A 22,164-nucleotide genomic window follows, 5' to 3' on the forward strand; every position below is an offset into this window, starting at 1 on the left:
CGTACGGGGGCGGGCAGCAGCCCCGCCACAGTTACAAGGGACGGAGCTGGGTGGAAGGAGACCTATGCTATTTTGCCTCTTAGTCCAACGTGCCTCTCAGGATACTGTTCCATCTTTCAATAGTCTGAACAGTAGTTACTATGACACCCAGCACAATCTTAGGGTGAGCCGGAGCATGGGATTTTAAACTGAGACAGGAGGGCCTGGGAACTCTGGACAGTCTCTCTGCATTTGGAATCCTGTTCATAGATATTAGAGCTAAGGGTTTTAGGTGATAGGTCGCGCTCTTGAAAACAAAGGTCCTTTACCAGCCTCTTGAGTGCCTTGCACTAAAGATGCTCAGAGAGTCCTCACCATAATGGGTGGCTGACCTCATCCGGATCTTACACAGCAAGGAGGGGCTGTCCTGTCCCCGGTGCGAGCATGCACTGGCAGGCAGTTTGTGTTCCAGCCCAGGACTGTAAGTCAGGCTTGGAGGTTCAAAGATGCTGGTATTCAGTATATTTCCAAAATGATTTGTTCTAAGCTAATTTGTCTTCTGATTTCTATACAAGTCATGAGCAAGAAACACTTTCACCTTCAGAAAGATGCCTTTTAACTTGAAGATCATTTTCATCATTAGAAAACAGAAACCATTAAAGATGCTCTCCCCTGTTAGTGCTCAGGAGTGGGCATTCATATACATACAGTTTAATCTTCTGACAGATCTTGGCCAAAAATGGGAGTGAACAAATACCAGCACCACTTCTGGAGTACGTCTGGAGAGAAAAGCAAAAAGAGAAAGAGTTATTTATTTCAAGGAATGGTTCTCCAGTTTCTAAAGGTACTTCCTCTCTTCTTGGCTCCACATTTTGAATTTCTGGCCTCTTCTTTCTCCAGAATCTGGGCCATATTACTTAACTCAATTTACCCCGTGTTCCTGTCCCCACACTCTAAGTTCATTGCACCTGTGTGCTGGCTCTTTTGCTTGAAGGTCTCTCTTCCCCCAGCCAGCTAGTCCCATCTTCTTGTCTTTTCCAGCTCTTCCCAAAAGAAGAGACCCATCTTGGTCCATTCTACTCAGACAACATTCTTCTCCTCCCTATCTTCAGTGGCTTTAAAAAAGGATTTGAAAAATAAAGACTGTTTTCAAATAAGATAATTCCATCCTGTTAAGAGATAAAATAAAGACTAACAGGAGAGATGGCTTAGGAAGAAGGAAGGCCCCTTCCCTGGGGGGTGGGGGGGATGGAGGGGTGGAAGGGGTGCAGATGAAGCCCCCAGAGTTTCCTGAACAAAGGGATTTCAGACAGCAGTTTACATAAGACTCTAGCTGGGGGATAAATTAAAAACCTGGGCTTTTTTTTTTTTTTTAATTAAACAGTGCTTTTAGAAGTATTGCAGTTCCTGTGATGCTTTTCACAGACAAAAGGAAAAACAACTGGGTAGAAAAAGTCAGGAACTGGCATTTATCAACAAAGAGAGAAAAGGAGACAGGTATCTCCTGCTTTTTTAACGTTCACTTCTCGCCACCTTGATTCGATGAAAGACCTACGTTAGTATCTATTTTCATGAACTGAAAGAAATCCGAAGAGGAGTTTTCACTTTCATAAAAACAGAAAAAAAAAAGCGAAAAGCAAAAATAGTGTTCATCATCTGTTGTGCAGGAGCCAGAGTGGAGCCAATGAGTAACCTCGAGTACTGAGAGAGGCCCCGCCCAGCTCCTTCCCCAGAAACCACACTGAACACTTAGGTATCAGGGAGAAATAGCTTTGAACCATGTCTGTGAGCTTCTGTGCTTGATCTCCACTTATTGTGTGCATCTGTTAGCAAGATGAGTGCTAAGGTAGTTGCTGCTTAGCCTTAGGAAAGACTTCATAGGAATGGTCTACTTTTGGATAGCGGGGAAGCATGTGGTAATTCTCACCAACCTAGAGAGTCCTTCAGATGGCTGTGAGTGTTACTAAGAGTTGTCAGTATTCTGACCCTAGCAAAGGCAGACAAGTAACCTTTTCTGGCTACAAATGAGATATTTAAGGATCTTTGTGATCTTTGTACAACTTTCTAGAATGAGGAACAATCCTGACTAGTGCCCTCAACTAAATGCAAGAGGTGGAGCAGAAGAGGCTGTCCTTGTCGTCATGGAGCTCACTGTCTAGTGGAGCATAGGGGTGGATAATCCCAGCTCTCAGCATGCTCTGTGAGGGCTGCTGTGGTCCAGGCATTAATATGGCTTTCTAGGAACTGGAGGAGGAGGCAGGCGAGAAAGGAAGAGACAGATGCTCCACGCTTTTCAACTCAAAGGCAGTTTGCAGACTTGGCTACAAATGTAATTCGTGGGCTCCACCACAATCTACTGACTCAGAAAGCCTGGGGAAGGCCTGGAAATTTGTGTTTTCATAGCTCCAAGTCATTCTGATGCTCACTAAGGTTTGAGGAGCACTGCTCTAGACTCTGGCTGAAGAAAGTATGATCACAAACCAGAAGCACTGGATGTCATCTTAGTCTTAGGACTAAGAGTCTCTGGCCACACAGTTGACCTGTTGAATCAGAATCTGTATTTTAAAAAGGTCCCAGGTAGTTGGAGTCCACACCAAAGCCAGAGAAGCAGAGGAAGCACCCGGCACAGGGCTGTGGGCATATGAGTGGGGCTGGCATCTTGCAGGACATTTCAACCTGGCTGGAGCATAAGGAGCCAGGAGAATGCAGTGGACCATGGAAGGAAGGACACATAGGATGAGCCTGGAAGGCTGCATCATGTGCTGTCTTGCGGGCAGTGGGGAATCCTGGGAGAGATCACATGTATTTCAGAAAGACATCTCTGGAGGAGACATGAAAGCCTGGAGGAGGCAAGATGGGACAGAAAAAGCCATTGGCAGATAAAGACTTTAAGGCCTGGTCCTGGGCTTTCTAACCTCAGCACTAGTGCCATTCAGAGCTGAATAATTCTTTGTTGTGAGCTGTCCTGTGCATTGTAGGCTATTTAGCAGCATATCCGGCATCTAGCCACTATAGTCAGTAGCCCCCAAATGTCTCCACTTGTTGCCAAATGTCCCCAGGAGAGGTGATGGGGGACAGCATTGCCCCCGGTTGGGAACCACTGATGGAAGGTGGGAGGAGGGGGGATTGTGGTACAGAGATGGGATGTTTGGAGAACTGGTAACTGAGTGAGCTGAGCAGTGTAGACACACTGTGAAACACATTCTGGCGTGCAATTACACCATAACATGGGTGGCAATTGGTAGAGACACATTCTAAGATCCAGAGTCAGGTTGCACTTGAAAGTTTGAGTTACTTCTTTTTATATTTACTTTGTCTGAAGGCCTTGGTCTAATTAACCTAATGGCAATGCAGATTTTAACACAGATGATAACCAATACATCAAACATTTTATAAGGACAGGCTGATAATTACTACACAGGAGATACAATGGAATAAAATGCACAGCTGTTCACTGTTAGAATTCAGCCTGAAGGCTGCAGCTGTCTTTGACATTCCTTGTGCAGAAGTTGAATCTAGGATGTAGGCAGAAGGTGATGTAACTTGTCCAGGGATCCCCAGAACTCCTTCTGTTAAGACAGATGTTTTGATCATCCAGCCTTTTCATCACATGGTATGGGAAGGACTAACGTCTTCTTACAATGTGCAAAGGGAACCTAGATGGACACAGAGCAGCACTGCAGAGACCCTCACTTGCATATTTGACAGCCCCTTCCTTTCAATTCAAACCTTACTAGACAGAGGCAGAATGGGGGCTGTTTTTATCTCAGAGATGGATTTAAAACAGCACATCTGGCTGTGTGTAATCCTATCTAAAATAAAAGTCCCAAATCTGGGCTCTCCTGGAGCATAGGATTCAGGCAGCATTTTCATTTTTGCCATCTATTTAGCCAACTTCTACTTGCATCTGGAGCTTTGCCCACCCCATGATGTTAAATGAATACAGAACAATAAGCAGAGGTTAAATAAATGAGAATGTGGTGAATGTGGTAAATAGAGACTCAAAGGGAGAGCATAACTTCTCTTCTGCATTGCAGGCAGATTCTTTACCACCTGAGCCACCAGGGAAGCCCCCTTCTGTACATAACCAACTTAAAATTGAATTTCTGAGTGATATACTTTTAAACCATTGTCATATATTATTTTACTTGAATTTGTATGTGTGCTAAATTGCTTCAGTCGTGTCTGACTCTTTGTAACCCTATGGACCATAGCCTGCCAGGCTTCTCTGTCCATAGGATTTCCCAGGCAAGAATACTGGAGTGGGTTGCCATTTCTTCCTCCAGGGGATCTTCCCAATCCAAGGATCGAAGCTGTGTCTCCAGCTTGGCAGGTGGTTTCTTTACCACTGAGTCACCTGGGAAGCCCAGGGCAAGTCTGAACAGTGGCAATTTTTAGTCTTTCCAGATGGTTCTATTGAGTAGGTAGGTTTACCATCAGGGCCATCGGGTTCAGCTGTACAGATTGTACACTGCACAATTTTAATAGTCACACAGCCTGTGGTGTGAATGGTGCTTCCTGAAATTCAGTACTGAGGAGGTCTGGTTGAAAGCTACTGTAATGTGGAAGGGTTAGAAACTGGGCAGAAGCTAAACCTGGACTTAAATGATGGGTTTCCCACTCACAAGCTATGTGGAATGAGGAAATTACTTAACCTATCTGATTCTTAGTTTTCTTATCTATAAAATGGGGTTGATAACAAAAATATGCTCGCTCCTTTTAGGCATTTTTGTGAGAATAAACTGAGGACATAACTCAAATATTCTAAACATTTAGATGCTCAGTGATCTGTCAAATCCACGAAGACCTCCCTACCCGACCCCCCGACCCGGCTCCCCAGCCACAACACTTAATCCACTTAATCCCCAGTCTGGATTTTCTGACAGGTTGTGCTGAAATGATATGCAACCTACTGTGTGTTTCTCTGCATTCTGGCTAGGTCTACAGTTACATCGGCCATCACAATGGAATTAATTGCAGGCAATATCCTCTGAGCAGTTTTTTAAAGATTCTTATTTGCATTTCCTGATTATTTTTTCTTTGATGGCTTTAATTTAGAGAGTAAATAAATTGCAGGATATTTTTGAGGAGCTTTTTTTTATTGTTGAATTGTTCAGTTGATTTTTTTTTTTTTTTTTGCTTCTCGCAAGGCATGATTGGAATCCTGCCCCATGAATTATGCTGGCAATTTTGGTGACAGAAATGAAAAATTGTAAAGTCCTAATTAGCCTTTGAGTCAATGCCAAGGCAGTTTATGCTAGTGAAGTAAACAAGGCTCTGAGAATAAATTTTTAGATGCATGTTGAGAAGAATTAAAAGAAAAATGGTATTATTCTCCAGTCTGTTTAGAGTTCTGAAGGTGGTGGTCAAGGTTTCATGTGAAGCTTCAATTTTTTGTTCAATGTCTTAAGAGGATTAATTGAACCAGTTATGGTTGGCCTTTAATTACTCACTGAATTAAATAATAATTGACGTTTCAGGTATTATGATTGCTTAATCGATTGTGTAGAAATGTCTTCATGCTGTCATTCAACATGTATCAGACTTGCACATCAAAACCCATGTGCCCCCCTCAAGTAGGGTTGCCAAATAAAATATTGTGCTGGACATACTTATACTAAAAATTATTCATTATTTATTTGAAATTCAAATTTAATCTTCCATTTTTATTTGTTAAATCTGGCAGGCTGAGCCACAAGGAATTTTCCTCCCCCTTCATTTCCATGTTGCCAAATCAATACTACTTTGACTGTATTGCATCAGTGAAGGATAAGCTGGGCCAGCAGGGAGAAGCCAAGGATGAGGGCCATGTCCTCTCATCTCTGACGAATGCCTCCTTCCTGCCAGAACTGCTAGCATCAGGGGAGACACTTCTTCAAAGGTTTACCTTTCTGCTTCCTTTTCATCTGGGGCTGAATGACCACCAGGGCCCTAGTCAAATACTTGACTTAATGATAGCCAGTTTGAACTAACCATTCTGTCTGTTAAATAAAACTATGATTGCAAAGAGGAAAAATTAGGGGAAAAGAATAATAATGGTGATGATTTTAGCTAGCATCTGTTGAGTGCTTGATAAGTCCCAGGTATGATACTAGGCACTTCACACACATGGACTCTCTTAGGTCCTGATACCTAGCTTTGAGAAAGGAATGCTGTCATTGTCCCTATCTCACTGATAGAGGAACTGAGGCTCAGCCTAGATCACATATTTAGAAAGTGATGGAGCAGGAGGCTATAGTCTCCTCCAATGTCATCTGCTGGAGGGCAGCAATTCTCAACAGTGAGTGCCAGAGGATATGTGGCAATGCCAGGAGACATTTTTGGTTGTGGTGACTATGGTAGGGGGTGGCATCTAGCAGATAGAGGACAGGGATACTGCTAACATCCTACAATGCCCTGGGCAGAACCCACAACTAAGGATTACCCAGCTCCAACTGAAGGTGAGAAATGCAGCTATAGAGAGAAGGGAGGAGAAAAAAGAGAAAAAAAGAGGATGGGGCTCATATTCCTACTTCAGTCCCAATCCAACTGTGGAGTGTTGCGGGCTTGTGTCAGGAGTAGCTCCTGGCCTTCGGAGTGGGAGAGCAGGGGCCAGAGGGAGGTGAACATGCCAAGGACAATGCTGGCATTCTCCCTGTCATTCATTCAGCTTACCAGAGCTGGAGATTTCTTGACAATCTGTCTGGCCTTCTCAAGTGTAAATGTCCATGCCTCCTATAAAAATAAAGTTAGACAATATTACAACTTGTATCCCATCTTTTCTTTTCCTGGGTTTCCAAAGTTAGGTTTTTTGTTTGTCACTTAGCAATAAATGCATTATTCTATAGCTTTCTGATAAAATAACTCACAGGAAAGCAATTTCATGTTAATAGCTCTCTTTAATAAGGGATTTGCTTTGTGCAAGATGCTATGCTAAGTGCTTTGCAAATATTATGTTATTTAATCTTCACAGCATCTCTGAGAGATACGACCTTTTTACAGATGAAGAAATTGAGATGCAGAAAAGCTAAGAAATTGGCTGCAGATCTCAGAGCCAATGTCCAAAAGAGATGCCATCTGAACCCTTGTCTTCTTGCCTGCTTTGCTAAGCTCAGTGACTTGCCTTTGGGTCTGAAAGCCCCAGTGCAGAAGGTGCAAATTTCTGTTATGGTTTCCTTTTTGGCAGCCTTTGTTAGCTTAAAGTTCATTCTCCACAACATTGAGGGTGGTGTTCCTTTGCCTTAATTATGGGTCCCCTGTTTCTCTGCTTTGGAAATATCCCTTTGAATTTGAGGCCCATCTCAAGCATCTACAGCGTCTAGCACAGTTTCTGATACATCATAAGTGCTCAATAGATAGAAATAAAATTTTATAGAAATAAAATAAAATTTTATAGAAATAAAAGTGAAAGAAACATTTATGATATTGTGCCAAGCAAGGAAAAAATAGGTTATCAGATTTTGCACATACAGAAAAGAAAAAAAATCCTGCAAATGTGTGCGTGTGTGTGCTCATTCTACTCTTTGCAACCCTGTGGACTATAGCCCACCAGGCTCCTCTGTTCATGGAATTTTCCAGGCAAGAATACTGGAGTGGGTTGTCATCTCCTACTCCAAGGGATCTTCCAGACCCAGGGATCGAACTTGCATCTCCTGTGTCTCCTGTGTTGGCAGGCAGATTCTTTGCCACTGCACCACCTGGAAAGGCCCTTGCGAAGAAATATGCCATAATAATAGTTGGTGATAACTTTTTCCTAAATTTTCAATAATGAGCACAAATTCAGCAATAAATACTTTTTTAAAAAAAGAACTCAATACACATTGCCCTGTTGCTTATCGGAAATGATCTGTTCCCAGTACAGGGATGTAGTGAGGACCCTGAGGGTCCTCTGGGGGTGAACAGACACTCCTGTCTCCTGAAATTCCCGTTCTGGCAAGGAGGCGCCAGAGCAGGTACAATAAGCACAGTAAGTGGAAGTGAGATGAAGCAGAGAGAAGGTGCTGGCAACATCTTTTTAGGAAGGGCCATTTGGATCCCCTTGAGAGAACTGATCTGATTTTAACCCAGCTCAGTTCTCTATGGAGACCAATGTTTAGTGAGGAATAAAGACAAGGAAGAAAAAGGAGGAGAAGAAGTGACAAGGGTTTTGCCAAGTACCTTCTGACCCCTTAGTGCTGGGCATAATTGCTGCTTCTGGGTCCCCCCTGGAACGCTGAGGGCAGATGTGCATGGTCTTGGCTTGACAAGAGCAGCACTGTCTCCCACAGTTAAAGTGCACTAATACCATCATAAGAGAAATCATCAGTGCTTTTAAAAGATGCTTTTGGTAAAGCTAAATCCTATGTATTGGAAAATAGTCACCGTAGGATATAGAGGAACACAGATATAATGATAGACCGCAAATTCCACCCAAAGGTCAGACATGCCACTATTTGATGAAAAATTAAAAGCAGAGGAGCTCCCTCCATTTGTCTTCCTACATAACAGAAATGGCCTCAAAGCCCCATTTGTCCTTTCCTCTTAACTCTTCTGTCTTCCACTGGAATTATTTATGCATTTACTACCTCCAGTGGGCAGTCAAGTCCTCAGGAACAGCTTCTTTCAAACCTTGCTCCATTTGTAAATTAATTTATGTCATTAAATTTGGGAGTGAGGAGCAGTTTGTCCTAATAAACTTTTAGAAAAGATCAGGAGTAGATCAGTGAGCTTCTCCCCACCCCTAAACCCCCTCATAAATGCTTGCTTCTTGACAATAAAAAAATTTCACGTCTAAAAGCATCATTTTATGTCCCAGGGGGCTTCTTCCTTTGTGGGAGCTTGTCACTGCTGTCAAAGTGTGATGTGAAGAAAAGGCATTTTCTGTAATTTTCAAATCTACTGCTGCTATAATTGATAGCAGAGAACTTGATCACTAAAAATTATTCCCTGTAGAAACTCATGTCTAATAATACTATTTTTCTTTATTTCCTTCACTCCTGAGTGTACCAGAATTCAACTCTTTAACATCACAGAACCTGAGAAGGACCAGTTTGTGACTGTGTCCTGTCTAATTCATACTCCTGAAATGTTGAGGGACATTATGTTGAGATCTGGAGCATCCCGGGTGCACTGTATTCTCTGCGTGTTTTCCCATCCTTGTCAATATAGTGCAGTGTGCTTTGGCTGAAACATCTGAATGTTTGCGAAATGCCTTTCCAAATGGTACTCCTTACCCTAAAGTGGCTCAACCCCTTGAATAGGCTAATATGTGCAATGGCTCTCCCAGCAGGGCATTTAGTTTACAGACTTCCCAAACTTTTAAAACTTAACAACAATTTTCTTTTCTAGCACACCCATTAACATGTCCCAGAGTGGGAGTAAAAGCAAGGCTTTTTGTGTCAAACATGTCTCATTTGAATCTGAACAGAGTAACTTACTGGCTCTGTAACTTGGGACAAGTTATTTATCAACACTAAGCCTCGGTTACCTCATCTATAAAATAAGGATAATAGTAATTACTACTTAACACTTTCTACATTGTAGTCTTACCAGTTTGCTGTCATTCTTCTCTCCCAGGATACAAAACCCTTGATGAGAAGGATTATGTGTCATTCACTATTACATCCCTAATATATAATTCATGGCACGACACAGATGCTTTAGAAGAACTTGTGGAATGAATGAATGAATGATTGCACAGAGAAATGACTGGTTGAATGAATATTTCTTTTTTCTTTCATTATCAATCATATGCTCGTGACTACCCTTGTCCCTGGGTTACATGAATTTCCACACAGGTGCGTAGGTGCTAGGCATACAGAGCCAGGGCTCTTCCAACAGTCTGATCCTTCGCATTAAATCATCCACATGCCATAGGATCTAAGTTTGCCATTCCCCTGAGCCTTGGTGATATTATCTGGCTTGTGTTAAAATTTCAGACTTAATTTATCCTTGGAAAACAGCATGACAATGGTGGGGAAGGTGCTGGAATTCAGAGACTCGGACCACGTGCTCTGCTTGCAGACAGCCACGGTTAAATTATATAACCTCCAAGTCTCTGCTATCTGTAAAATTGAATGTAAAGACGAAAGTCATTTGTTAAAGCTATTTGTTTGCTTGTCTTAAAGACGGGCAAAGGGGGCAAGTTGTAATCAACATGAAAATGAAGATAATTGTTCTCTTACCTTGGTAGCATTTTCACTGTTGGCAATCTAGCATTTTTAAGCCATTGTTTCTAAAGCATGAGGACCACGCTTCTATCTTCTGGAAAACTACAACTTCAGAATGGAGGGTGCAACTGTAATCAGTGATTGGAAAGAAAATTGGGGAATAGGTTCTGAGCCAGATATAAAACTCTCCTGGCTGGAAGCCATAATGATGTTTCTGACTCACTGAGAGCAATCATCTGAGCATAAGCAGATTCTCCATCAACAATGAGGGGCTTGCTTCTGGAAATACTCATTTGATCCTGCAATTTGTTATGGTCAAATCTTTTCAATTTCTCATTACTTTCTCCCTTTGATTGCGGTGTTTCCTTATTCCAGTTTCAAATCTCCTTCAGAGTCTCATGAGTGAATTGCAGAGGAAGCCATTACACGGACTCACAGAGATATAAGCCCTCACTCTTGAAACTTATAGTCCAAAGAACCATGGATATGTATATTGCATTGTTTTACTCAAGGACTTGGAAAATTCCAAGGACGACATGACATGGCTCCCTAGCAGTCTAAAAAAGGGGAAAGGCCAACCCTTTGCTTGATCATCAGGGCACACAGTAGCATATACCCATGGAGGCATTGCTTATATAAGTTTGTAACAAATAGTAGCCTGTCCAACTGGAATTTTCTGGTTTATTACATTATCTGCATTCCACTGTAACCTATAGTGGCTATTTCCCAACATGTAGGGTTTAGCTCTCCCAAAGTCCAATTTGATTTTGATGTTCCCACATTTCCCAGTTTTATGACTCTGGAATATGTGAAAAAAAGTCATATCAGTTTATGTCATTTTCTTCTTCTGGGGACCAAAAATGGGGGTGGGGGGAGAGACAGAAAGAAAGAAAGAAGAAAAAACTGTGAAAGTAACTGAAAAACACCACCACTTTTGAACGCATTCCCTTATGCTGTTAAATATCTTTTCTTCATACATATTTTACCATTAGCTAAATTTCCTCTTTTTCTTCTCCTGGGCCATTTTTGCATTGTGGATCTATTAGTATCATTTGGACATTTAGTCACACAGTCTCTATCCTTTTTCTCCAGGAAATACCTTTTAAAAAAAGTCTTATTTTAAATAAGACTATTCCCACCCCACAACTTTGCCTGTCATTTCCTGTAGTTTCCAGAGAGAAATATGTTCCTTGCCTCTGGTTTCTAGCAGCTATACACATTCCTTGGCTGATGGCCTCATCACTCTGATCAATGCATTTGTTATCACAGTCTTCTCCCATGCTGATCCTCCTGCCTTTCTCTTATAAGGAACTTTGTGATTACATGGGGTTCATCCAGATAATCCCAGATAATCTCTTCATCTCTAGATCCTTAATTTAATCATACTTGCAAAGTCTTTTTTGATTCTGAGGATTAGGATATGGACTTCTTTGGGGAGGCCATTATTCTGTATACCATACTGCTCATTCAACAAATATTTATTGAGAAATTAATATATGCAGTGAAATGTGCTGGGCTCTGGGGAAATCACAAAGAATTTAAAAAATAAATCAGCCAGATTATCTGCTTTCATGGAGCTTACACCTTAACAGAAGGGGCAGACATTAAATCATAATTTTACAGTTATTTATCTTATTGTACAACTGTTTCATTACAGTTATGATAATTTCTAGAAGCATGGAGAGCCATGAAAGGAGAGAAATCCTAGAGGACCTAACTTGGGGCATCAAGGAAAACTTCTTAGAAGAAATGATTTCTGATCTGAGCTCTGATGTGGGTGATTAATTAGGTGAAGATGAGGGCCAAGAGTGGAAGCTGAGAGACTAGTTATTAAAACTTTAAAACTCAAAGTATCTTTTAGAACTGTTCAAATTCACTAGGGTCATTAACTTTTCTTGAGCTAAGGGAAGAAAGCATATTCTCAAGAGAGATAGAGTTGCCATTATTTTTTAAGTTCTCAAAAGCAGGCAAGAAAGGTTTACAAATTTGAATACCATTTAAGTACCTTCCTTGTAATTATCTTTTCTTCTCCCTATCAGAAGTCAAGGGTAACATTTGTGTTATTAGTGCTGTCCACTGAGGATTCTCGAGATCTCTAAGAGTTTAATGACCTCCAAATAAGACTGAAAATTTAAGTCTGTGTAGACATATTCTCCAAGCTTCCAAATGTGGGCTTAAACTGAAATGCAGCTTGGAATGTCTATCAAATCCTTTGAAATGCTGGGGGAAATGACTGAATAGCAGACTGTACATTCAAGAGTGGTGTTAAATTCTATTCTCAGTTCTGTTAGAGTTTTAAAACTTCAAGTCTTCAGGGAGTGATTTAATTTAGTGGTCTCTGATATTTACAGCCTTTCCATTTCTGTGATAATTTCTTGTCTAATGATCTTCAAAGAGTATTGTGGAAGCAAAATACATAAGAGGTCGATGGAATCTCACTTAATTTTTACTTTTTTAATTATGAGAAAAGGATCATCATTTCTCCCTATATTTTTGTTCCTTTGATCTTTCTCCATGAGCCATTTTTTTGTTCTTGCTGTGCTTGCTCAGGTGGTTTTTGTGTGTGTGTGTGTGTAAGAGCTCTTTGAATCATGGAGAAAATAATTCATAGTGTGGCATATTACAAAAATGCTTTCCCAGTTTGCCATTTGTCTTCTGACTTTGTACATGTCAGGTTTTTCACCAGTTAGATGCATTCATATTTCCCTTTGTGACTTTGGGATCACAAATTACAAATAAAATTACTTAGATTTTTCTTCTTTTATGGTTCCATTCTTTATGACTCAACATTTAATTCATTTGGAATTTATTTTGCCATAAAGAATAGACAAGTATCCACCTTAAATTCTATTCCTAAATGGCTAGTCTTTAATCCCACCCATTTACTGAATACGCCAGTGTTTTGTCACTGATTTGAAATGCTATTTTCTTTTTATCAAAAACAAAAATCTCAAATGCATTTGAGTTTATTTTTAGACACTATATTTTGTTCCAATTTAAGCTTTTAGGCTGACTTTTCTGCATCTAGATGGCTATATTCCCCTGTAATTTATCTCATTGCTCATAATTTCCTGAGATGTTTAAAGAGGAACTTTAGAAACACTGTCAAGCAAACAACTCCACAACCAACAATTTACTTGAATTTTGATTTCTCATCTATAAAATTGGGATAATGGAATAACTCTGCAATTGTATGAGAGGATTTTCAATGATGTATGATAAGTAGTTAGTCCAGCTTTTGGTGTGTTACAGTCATTCAAATTGTGGTTGTCAATTACCTTTCATTTTTCATCCCCTAATGTGTACCTATCATAGAGTAGGGGCTTAGTAAATGGATATTATGAGAATAACAGAATGACTGTCCATGACTTGAAAGTCTATCAGTGTCAGTCAAGACTTTTTCACCCTAGTACTGAGAGTTGGACTATAAATAAAACTGAGTGCTGAAGAATTGATGCTTTTGAACTGTGGTGTTGGAGAAGATTCTTGAGAGTCCCTTGGACTGCAAGGAGAACCAACCAGTTCATTCTAAAGGAGATCAGTCCTGGGTGTTCATGGAAAGGACTGATGTTGAAGCTGAAACTGCAATACTTTGGCCACCTGATGCAAAGAGCTGACTCATTTGAAAAGACCCTGATGCTGGGAAAGATTGAGGGCAGGAGGAGAAGGGGACAACAGAGGATGAGATGGTTGAATGGCATCACCGACTCAATGGACATGGGTTTGGGTGGACTCCGGGAGTTGGTAATGGACAGGGAGGCCTGATGTGCTGCAGTTCATGGGGTCACAAAGAGTTGGACATGACTGAGTGACTGAACTGAACTGAACGGAACCATTCCTGGCCTCAGGTATCAAAGATATGTTTGTCTTCCAGGAATGGCATTAATTTATTAAGTGAGGTAATTTGGAAAACTTTATTAAGTCTTCCAGAATATTAAGGCACACAAAAACTGTCCTTGGATGTATGTTCTCTTCAAAAATAACATTTGATTTTCTAATGGTTTGCCAAGTCACAGTTGAAGAACAGCTATCACTCAAGGAGGAAATTTCCTTAATCTAAAACTCTGATGATCACACAACTGACTCCTTTTTTATTTAATAATTTGTTTTCTTCTAGACCTGGATTTGTGAGAAAACACTCACATACTATACAGAGTTAGGGTGGAGAACAGAAGAAGTGCAAATACAGCAAGCTGGGTAGGTTGACTAAACAACTGAAGGAGATGAGAAGCTTGATTTTATTCAGTTTAGTTCAGGTTTTGAGCTACTATTTTGCTAGAGTTGCCTGTGGTAGTAGCGATGGAGGCACCAATATAACAAGAGAAAGTAATTTCCTTTCCTTGTTTGACATAGAAATTCTGCTAAACTGAGAACACTTAATTCATTTTTATTTTATATGTACCTGACATAAAAAAGTCAAGTCATAACAACACAAATAGATTAAAGAAATATACCCACACACACACACACACCCCATGTTGAAAAAAAATGGAGCTCAGGATCAGAGATTACTTTTATTGAATAAGAACAAAGGATTAACTGCTGGTTACTAGAGAACATTTTGGTTTTAAATAGGGGAGACTCTAAACTCCATCCTCTTGTCAATTTGATTTTAGTGCTCATTCATGGATTCGTTTTATTTTTTAAAATGTCACCATTGATTCCAAGAACCGTGGTAGCTGCTGTTCTGTAGTAGCCTTTGGAGGTATATTCTTATGCCTCCAAAACTTATTCAAGTTGGGGCTCCTATTATACTGAACTCTAGGTTGTTACAATAGGAGAATAACACAGAGATGCATTTCTGGGAGATAATTATGTCCTTATTCATAAAGGAAGAGTGGAAAGGACAGAATGCATGCCCATGATGAGTCATCTGGAAGATTAGTGGCAGGAAAGCCCAAGTCTAGATAGATGGATCAAGACATCCTTTTAAAAAAAAAAAAAAAAACTTTATTGTTAAAAAATGGGATCAAGGCATCTTAAGGATTAAGATTAAGACCATCTTAACGATTGGTCTGTTAAAGAGATAAAGAAGAAGACGCACTGGAAGTATAGACACTAGCTAGTGTTGGGAAGGAATGTAGCAAGAAGAAGAAATATAAAGGCATTACTGTCCTATTTCATAGAAAGAACTGGGTTAAAATGTAATCCATTCATTCAATACACATTTATTGGGCAGTGTGCCAACCTCCTATACCCAGAACAAGCAGTGGGGAGAGAGAACTGGCTCAGATGTAGTCCCAGCCTGACAATTATAATCCAGCGGTCAATCTTATAGCTTCAGACACAGAAACTAATGACTAACATACAAACTGGAAACTGCAATGCTAGCTGTTAGGATATAGCTGTTAGTATCATGGGGACAATGAGGAACAGAATCTAATCCTCACTGGAGTAGGAACATAGGTGTCCAGTGGTTTCTTGAAGAAGGTGACAGTTGAACTAACTAGATCTTAAAAGATGACTCAGGGAAAGGGCATCACAGGTGCAGGGGAAAATAGAACAAGGTTGGGAGGTGAGAACAAGCAGGATGTGATGGGAATGATAAGTACTGAGCTGCTGCAGAGAAGTGGATGAACCAGTTCCTTCAAGAACAAGGCTGGGGAGGTAAGGACAGGCTAGTTTATGGAACTCAGGCTTTGTCTTGGCCTTGATGGATGGCTGTCCATCAAGATAGGGAGCATGTCAGATTTGCATTTTGGAAACATCACTTGGGTGCCTGGATTTGAGGGTTTCAAGGTGGGAGGTGGAGATATCAATTACAAAGTTGCTGCAGGACTCCACCCTAGAATGATTATTATTGTTGTTCAGTCACTAACTCGTGTCCAGTTCTTTTTGACTCCATGGATGCAGCATGTCAGACTTCCCTGTCCTTCACTATCTCTTGGAGCTTGCTCAAACTCATGTCCATTGAGTCAAGGATGCCATCCAACCATCGCTCATCCTCTACTGCCCCCTTCTTCTGCCCTCAATCTTTCCCAACATCAGGGTCTTTTCCAATCTTTGCATCAGATGGCCAAAGAAATAATAAGTCCCTGAATGAGGCAGGCAGAATTGAAGATGAAGAAGGGGAATAGACTAGAAAGAACCATTTAGAAGGGTGAAGGCTGGTGTCAGTACTGAAATATGCAATATGGGAGGAATAGCTGATGTGGGCAAAAGATAATAGTCCAGTTTCTGACACATTATGTTCAAGCTGTCTTTGGGACCTACAAAAGAAGATATTTATCTGGCAGCTGCATGCAGTGGCTGAATCTCTGAGGACAGTCTTGAACTTTGTTTGTGAGGCTTAATAACAAGAGCAAATGTTTTGTATGTTTATGATGATCAGTCACTATTCTAAGAATTTTCACACATGCCAATTTGTGTAGTCTTCACATTATCCTTTGGTGGTAGGCTCTACTCTATTCCTCATTTAACATATGAAAAAACACAAAGCAGTTGAATGATATATCTCAAAGCACTTAGCAAGTACATGGTGGGGCCAGGGTCACTGATCCCCGCAGGATGGCATTGGGCAGTCTGTGTTTAACTGCCAGGCTGTCCTGACTATAATTACTCAGAGAGAAAGCCCAGAGTGAGCAGAGTCCTGGCTGGGTGGGTCCTGGTGCTTAGGAAGGGAAGGGTAGCCTCAAGGAGACAGAGTAGTGCAAGGAGAACCAGAAAAGAGTAGAGAAGTTTCTGGAAGGGAGTGGCAAACAGTGTTAAACGCAAAGGATAATGGATAAGAATGATCCTGGATTTGATGTTGAGGAAGTCATCAGTGACTCCTTAAGTCATCAGCTTAAGGAGAAGTGTTTTATTAGAGTAATGGGGCTAGAGGCCAACCTGCAGTAACTTGAGAAGCAAATGGGACATGAAGAAAAGCTCTTCTCCTTTAAAAGATAGCTGGAAGTTGCTGCTGCTCCTAACACTTATTAATGCTTATTACAAGCAAAGAAAGCACCATCCTAAAACTCAATCTCCTGCCCCACTATAAAATGCATATACACACTTATAGGTATGTATGCATATAAACACACCTGGAGATATATATTAAATTTTAAAATATTCACAACTGCCCTATGAAGCCTGAGTATTATGTCCACTTTACAGATGAAGAAACTGAGGCCCAGAGCAATTGAGCAACTTGTTTAAGGAGAGACAGAACATAAGAAATGCAGCCAGGTTTTGAGCCCAGGTGGTCTGGCTCTAAGATCTGTGCTCATAACCACAATATTGAACTACCTGTCAATTAGAGGAAGGAAAAAATTAGATAGTAGCTGGAGAAGAATGGGAGTCCTGGGGTTTATTTTTATATTAATTTTTGGAATGGGAGCAACCTGAGCTGGTTAATAGGTATCCTCCTTTCCCTCCTTGGGTGTAGATAACTTCAGTGTAATTTGGCCCAATTAGCAAACTGTTATGAGAAAATCCATAAAAAAGGAATGAACTCTAAATATATTGTTTCTAAAACCTTCAGTTCCCTCAGCCCTTCTAAGAGGTCTTAGCAGTGGGGGTTTGGAGACTTGAAGCCCATAAGCAGAGTTTGTTAATGAATCCATGAGAAAAGGGGCAGAAGTCAAGGAACCAAGGATGAGACTGGGGGTAAATGGAGACATGTGACTTTGGGTGTCTGGGAAACTACCAGATGACAAAGAAAAGGCCAGCAGCAGGAGGAGAAACAATATTTTCAGGCTTGTTGATGGCAGCTTTCAGGCTTGGGCCAACAGTTTTTACCCTTCAGTGCTCATCAGAAGTTTTGTAGAAGTGCAGCTGCTCAAATCTCACCCCAGAAGTACTGAACCAGATGCCCTTGGGTGGGACCCCACACATATTTCTAAAAACTGCTTCACGTTCTAAAATCAGCTAAACCTTTTATACTCTGGTATGTTCCACTGAGATCAGATAAACCCTTGCAAGGGAGGAATAAAGCAAATACATGTTCAGAAAGGCCCTTTCCATCTTGTCTTTCATGTAACAAAACTTAAAGCACCTACTATGTGTCAGGCATTGCACAGTCCTGGAAACATGATGGTGAGTGAAAAAGACATGGTTCCTATCCTCAAGTGCTAGGAAAGAAACAAAGTGCTGTGTGAGAGCACAAAGAAGACCTTCAGATGGAGTGTGAGGAGGGACATTTCAACAGAAAGCTGAAGGAGGAGAAGTAGCTGACTGTGCAGAGAACTGGAAGGGTTCTAAGCCAAGTACCCAAAAACAAGGGCTCTGAGGCAGATGTAACCAGAAGCCTGCATATGCAGTCAACACCTCCTGCACCTTGGAGGTAGCCGTCTCCACTCCTTCCCAGGGAGAGCCCAGCCCTGCTCTGCTGAGCTTTCTGTTCCTCTTTGCACCCTCTGTTAGAACACTTGTCTCTTCGTCAGAGTTTGTTTACAACTCCCTTGTAGAATCACTATTTGCATCGTGACTGCCTGTCTCATTTATTGGAATACTGTCCTACATAATTCTCTCTCTATAAATATTTGCTGCCTAGGGAAAAAAAATCATTCTGTAGCAGCTACAGGACTATAGGCAAGTCTTTTGATCCTCCAGGTCTCAGTGGACTTACCTATAAAATTGAGGAGTCATATCTGTCCTGCAGATTTGTGATGGTTAAAAGAGATAGCTTACTCAATGTGCCTTGCAGTGGGGCTAGCACACAGTAAGTGCTCAAGAAATGTTTGTTGAGGCGTGGCTGCCTATGTGAATGACTGACCAAATGATTTAACTGGTAAGGAGAAAGTTGGGATCCTTGGGCAAGATTCTTAGAACTTAAGCTCTTCATAATATTTCCATTAAAACTAAAACCAAGAGATGTTTACTTTCTGATATTGAGAACTGGCTACTCTGAATGTGCTTCATAATCTCTGCCAAACACACATGTGCTGATGCGAAGAGTTGCAGGTCTGAAGTCTGAAGCCCCAGGTTAAGTTCAGGTTCTTCTCACTAGATATGAAACTTAGGTCAAGACCTTAAGCCTCAACTCCACAATATGTTTAATAACTTTATCTATAAAATAGAGTTTGACCCTTTGATACTATCTAAAGTTGGAGACATCAGTACACACACACACACACACACACACATACCCACACACACACAAATGGATGGATTCATAGGTTACATACACACATACTTTACTAAATTCTCCACCAGGAGGATCTAGAAGCAATGTCATTCCAGTAACAACTTGAATACCCAGCAACTAGATCTTGGTTTCTAAACACCATTTTCCAATAAAAGGAACCAAACCATCTTAGAAAATGGTGGATTTTAGGGTTGGGGCATAAAAAATACAAGATGACAATAAAATACTCATCTGGCATTACCAGAAAGTAAGGAAGTTTGAAAAGGAAAGAGGAAAAAATGAAAGAAGGAAGAACAGCAAAGGAAAAAAAAAAAAAAGAAAGAAAAGGCACTGTGTTGAAAAGGACACAGGGCAATATGAAAGAGATCCTAGTAGATCCTAGTGGCCAACACTGAAAAAATCTGACCAAGAAAATAAGTAACAGTAGTGGATTATAACTCAAGTATAAAATACTTATATACAAGTCCATATTGACATAAATGAATAACTGAATAAATAAATAGGAAAGAAGAGACACATCTTTGCAGAAGAATTTCAAATAATGTATGTAGATAGATACTCCCTTCTCCAGGAGGTAAGCTTGGAGCCCCCATTCTGTTAGATTTAGTGACTGAGTTATAATGAATAAAGAAAAGAAAAAGGTAAAGATAGCGACTTCCCAGTGAGGAAACCTGGCAAATGTCACCTTAGCCAACTGATCAAGGTTAATATCCCCCTGAATATAGCGTGGTATCATGTATCCCTGATAAAATGTGATGACAAGGGCACTTAGCCTCTGTGGTTTTCCTTCCAAAAACCTGTAAGTCTCTCTACTCAAAATAAAGACATCAGACAAATCCCAATTCGAGGGACATTATATGAATATACTTAATCAGTACTCTGAGAACTGTCAAAGTCATGAAAAACAAGGAAATAGTAAGAAGCTGTCACAGACTAGAGGAAACTAACGGAACACTAAATGCAACATGTGTCTTGGATTAGATCTTAGAACAGAAAAAAGGACATTAGCAAATTTAAAAAAAAGGCGAAAACCAAATCAAGTCTAAACTAGTAATGACTAATAATAGTCACGTGTGCATGTATACTCTGTCAGGTCCGATTCTTTGTGACTCTAATAGCCACCAGTTTCTCTGTACATGGGATTTCCCAGGCAAGGATACTGGAATGGATTGCCATTTCCTCCCTCAGCGGATCTTCCCAATCCAGGGATTGAACCCATGTCTCTTACGTCTCCTGCGTTGGCAAGCAAATTCTTTACCACTGAGACACCTGGTAAGAAATACTCATGTGACTATTGATTAAGGACTAGTACATGACAATTACAAGAATAATGTGGCTTCTTTAGTTTTGACTAAGTAATGTTAAAATGTTAACATTATGGGAAACTGAACTTGGGTCAAGGTGTACTCTCCATGGTATGGTATGATATTTTTACAACTTTTGGTAGATCTGAAAGTATTCCAAAATAAAAAGCTTATTAAAAATAGTTTGGGGGTGATTAGATGATAATGTATCTAAAAGCGTTTTGTGAGCTCACAGAGCTGAGCACATCATTATGAATGGAAAGGTGCTGTCCATTGTAGGATAAAATTTAGTGATTAATAAATCTTAGAAAATGTCGAATTTCCTACTCATCTATAATTTTTTCCTAAACTCTACTACCTTCCATTAAAAAGATGCCAGGTATTTTATTAATGCCAGATATTTTCTTAATAAACTTAATGTTTAAAAAATATAAATCCCTGAGATCAGCTTGTTTATTCCTCAATTGAAGAAGAATTTGTCCTGTGTCACTATGGACCGTAGCCCTCCAGGCTCCTCTGTCCGTGGGATTCTCCAGGTAAGAATACTGGAGTGAGTTGCCAAGCCCTCCTCCAGGGGATCTTCCCGACCCAGGGATTGAACCCACACTCCTTTGTCTCCTGCATTAGGGCTCCCCAGGTGGTGCTAGTGATAAAGAACCCACCTATCAATGCAGGAGATATAAGAGACACAGGTTCGATCCATGGGTTGGTAAGATCCCCTTGAGGAGAGTATGGCAATCCACTCCAGTATTCTTGCCAGGGACAGAGGAGCCTAGCAGGCTACAGTCCATAGAGTCACAAAGATTCAGACACAATTGAAGTGACTTAGCATGCATTGGTAGGCAGGTTCTTTACCAGTACTGCCACCTGGGAAGCCCATCGCTTTCTCATAAAAAGTGCTAATCTACTCTTTCCAAATCTACTTATGTCAGCTTCCTGATTGTTTGGATTCCAGGGAAGCACAGATTCCCTGTGCGTGCCCACAGGCCCACACACTCAGCACTGGAGAGTTATGGTGGTTTCCTGCAGAAACTGGATTTACTGTGGGAAAAGCTGTTGCAAAGTCTAGACTGCTTTCCTAAGGCAGCAGATCTCTTTAGCAGTAGTTTAAATGGGCCAGAGGCCCCAGAGAAATAGGAGAATCCATCTCCACTAGCATACACCTTCTGAATATAATTCTCTTTTAATGTGGATCAGAGTGCTGTGAAGTAAGTCTTGAGCACACCTTAGAGGTGCTGGTAGATGCAGCCTGTCCCTCCAGCTCAGGGGTGGTGAAGAAAGGGATCTGTTCAAAGCCACAGGGTCTGCTTGGAGATCTCAGAGTTAGGGGACCAGGAGGGAACAGCATAAAACTGAGGAGGCTCCAGGCTGCACCCAGCCCAGTTGGAGCATGAGCGCATGCACTGTTGTTCTCTGACCCAAAAATGAGAAGAGGTTCAAATCAAAAGGGCACACATGGAGGAACCACATCTGGTTTTCAGTTGGCGAGCTGTGGTATCAGAATCACGCTTAGGCACATGCACACAGAGACACACAGCAGCAGTAGGCAGGGCCTTGCTTGGTGTGTGAACGAGAGGAGGGATTACATGAATAATCCCCCTAAAGTAGGTGACACAAAACCGTCTGGGTGGTCTTTACAACACAGCCTGCAGGTTTCCTTTTCCTCACCTCTCCCCTGCTCTCTTGT

At 40.9% G+C, this 22,164-nt stretch overlaps 1 protein-coding gene across 2 annotated transcripts in view; it reads right to left on the reverse strand.

The window, feature by feature from the left end:
• Window positions 1-22,164, reverse strand: part of AOAH (acyloxyacyl hydrolase (neutrophil)) — a 189,970-nt gene that overhangs the window by 120,494 nt on the left and 47,312 nt on the right. For both annotated transcript variants that reach the window (XM_010831159.1, XM_010831158.1), the window contains exons 6-7: window positions 6,634-6,693; window positions 688-758 (exon numbers count right to left, since the gene is read on the reverse strand). In XM_010831159.1, the coding sequence (XP_010829461.1) occupies window positions 688-758; window positions 6,634-6,693 (131 nt within the window). The remainder of the gene's footprint in view (window positions 1-687; window positions 759-6,633; window positions 6,694-22,164) is intronic.

This window comes from Bison bison, unplaced genomic scaffold (genome assembly GCF_000754665.1).
Source record: "Bison bison bison isolate TAMUID 2011002044 unplaced genomic scaffold, Bison_UMD1.0 scf7180017864525, whole genome shotgun sequence".
NCBI classification, from domain to species: domain Eukaryota; kingdom Metazoa; phylum Chordata; class Mammalia; order Artiodactyla; family Bovidae; genus Bison; species Bison bison.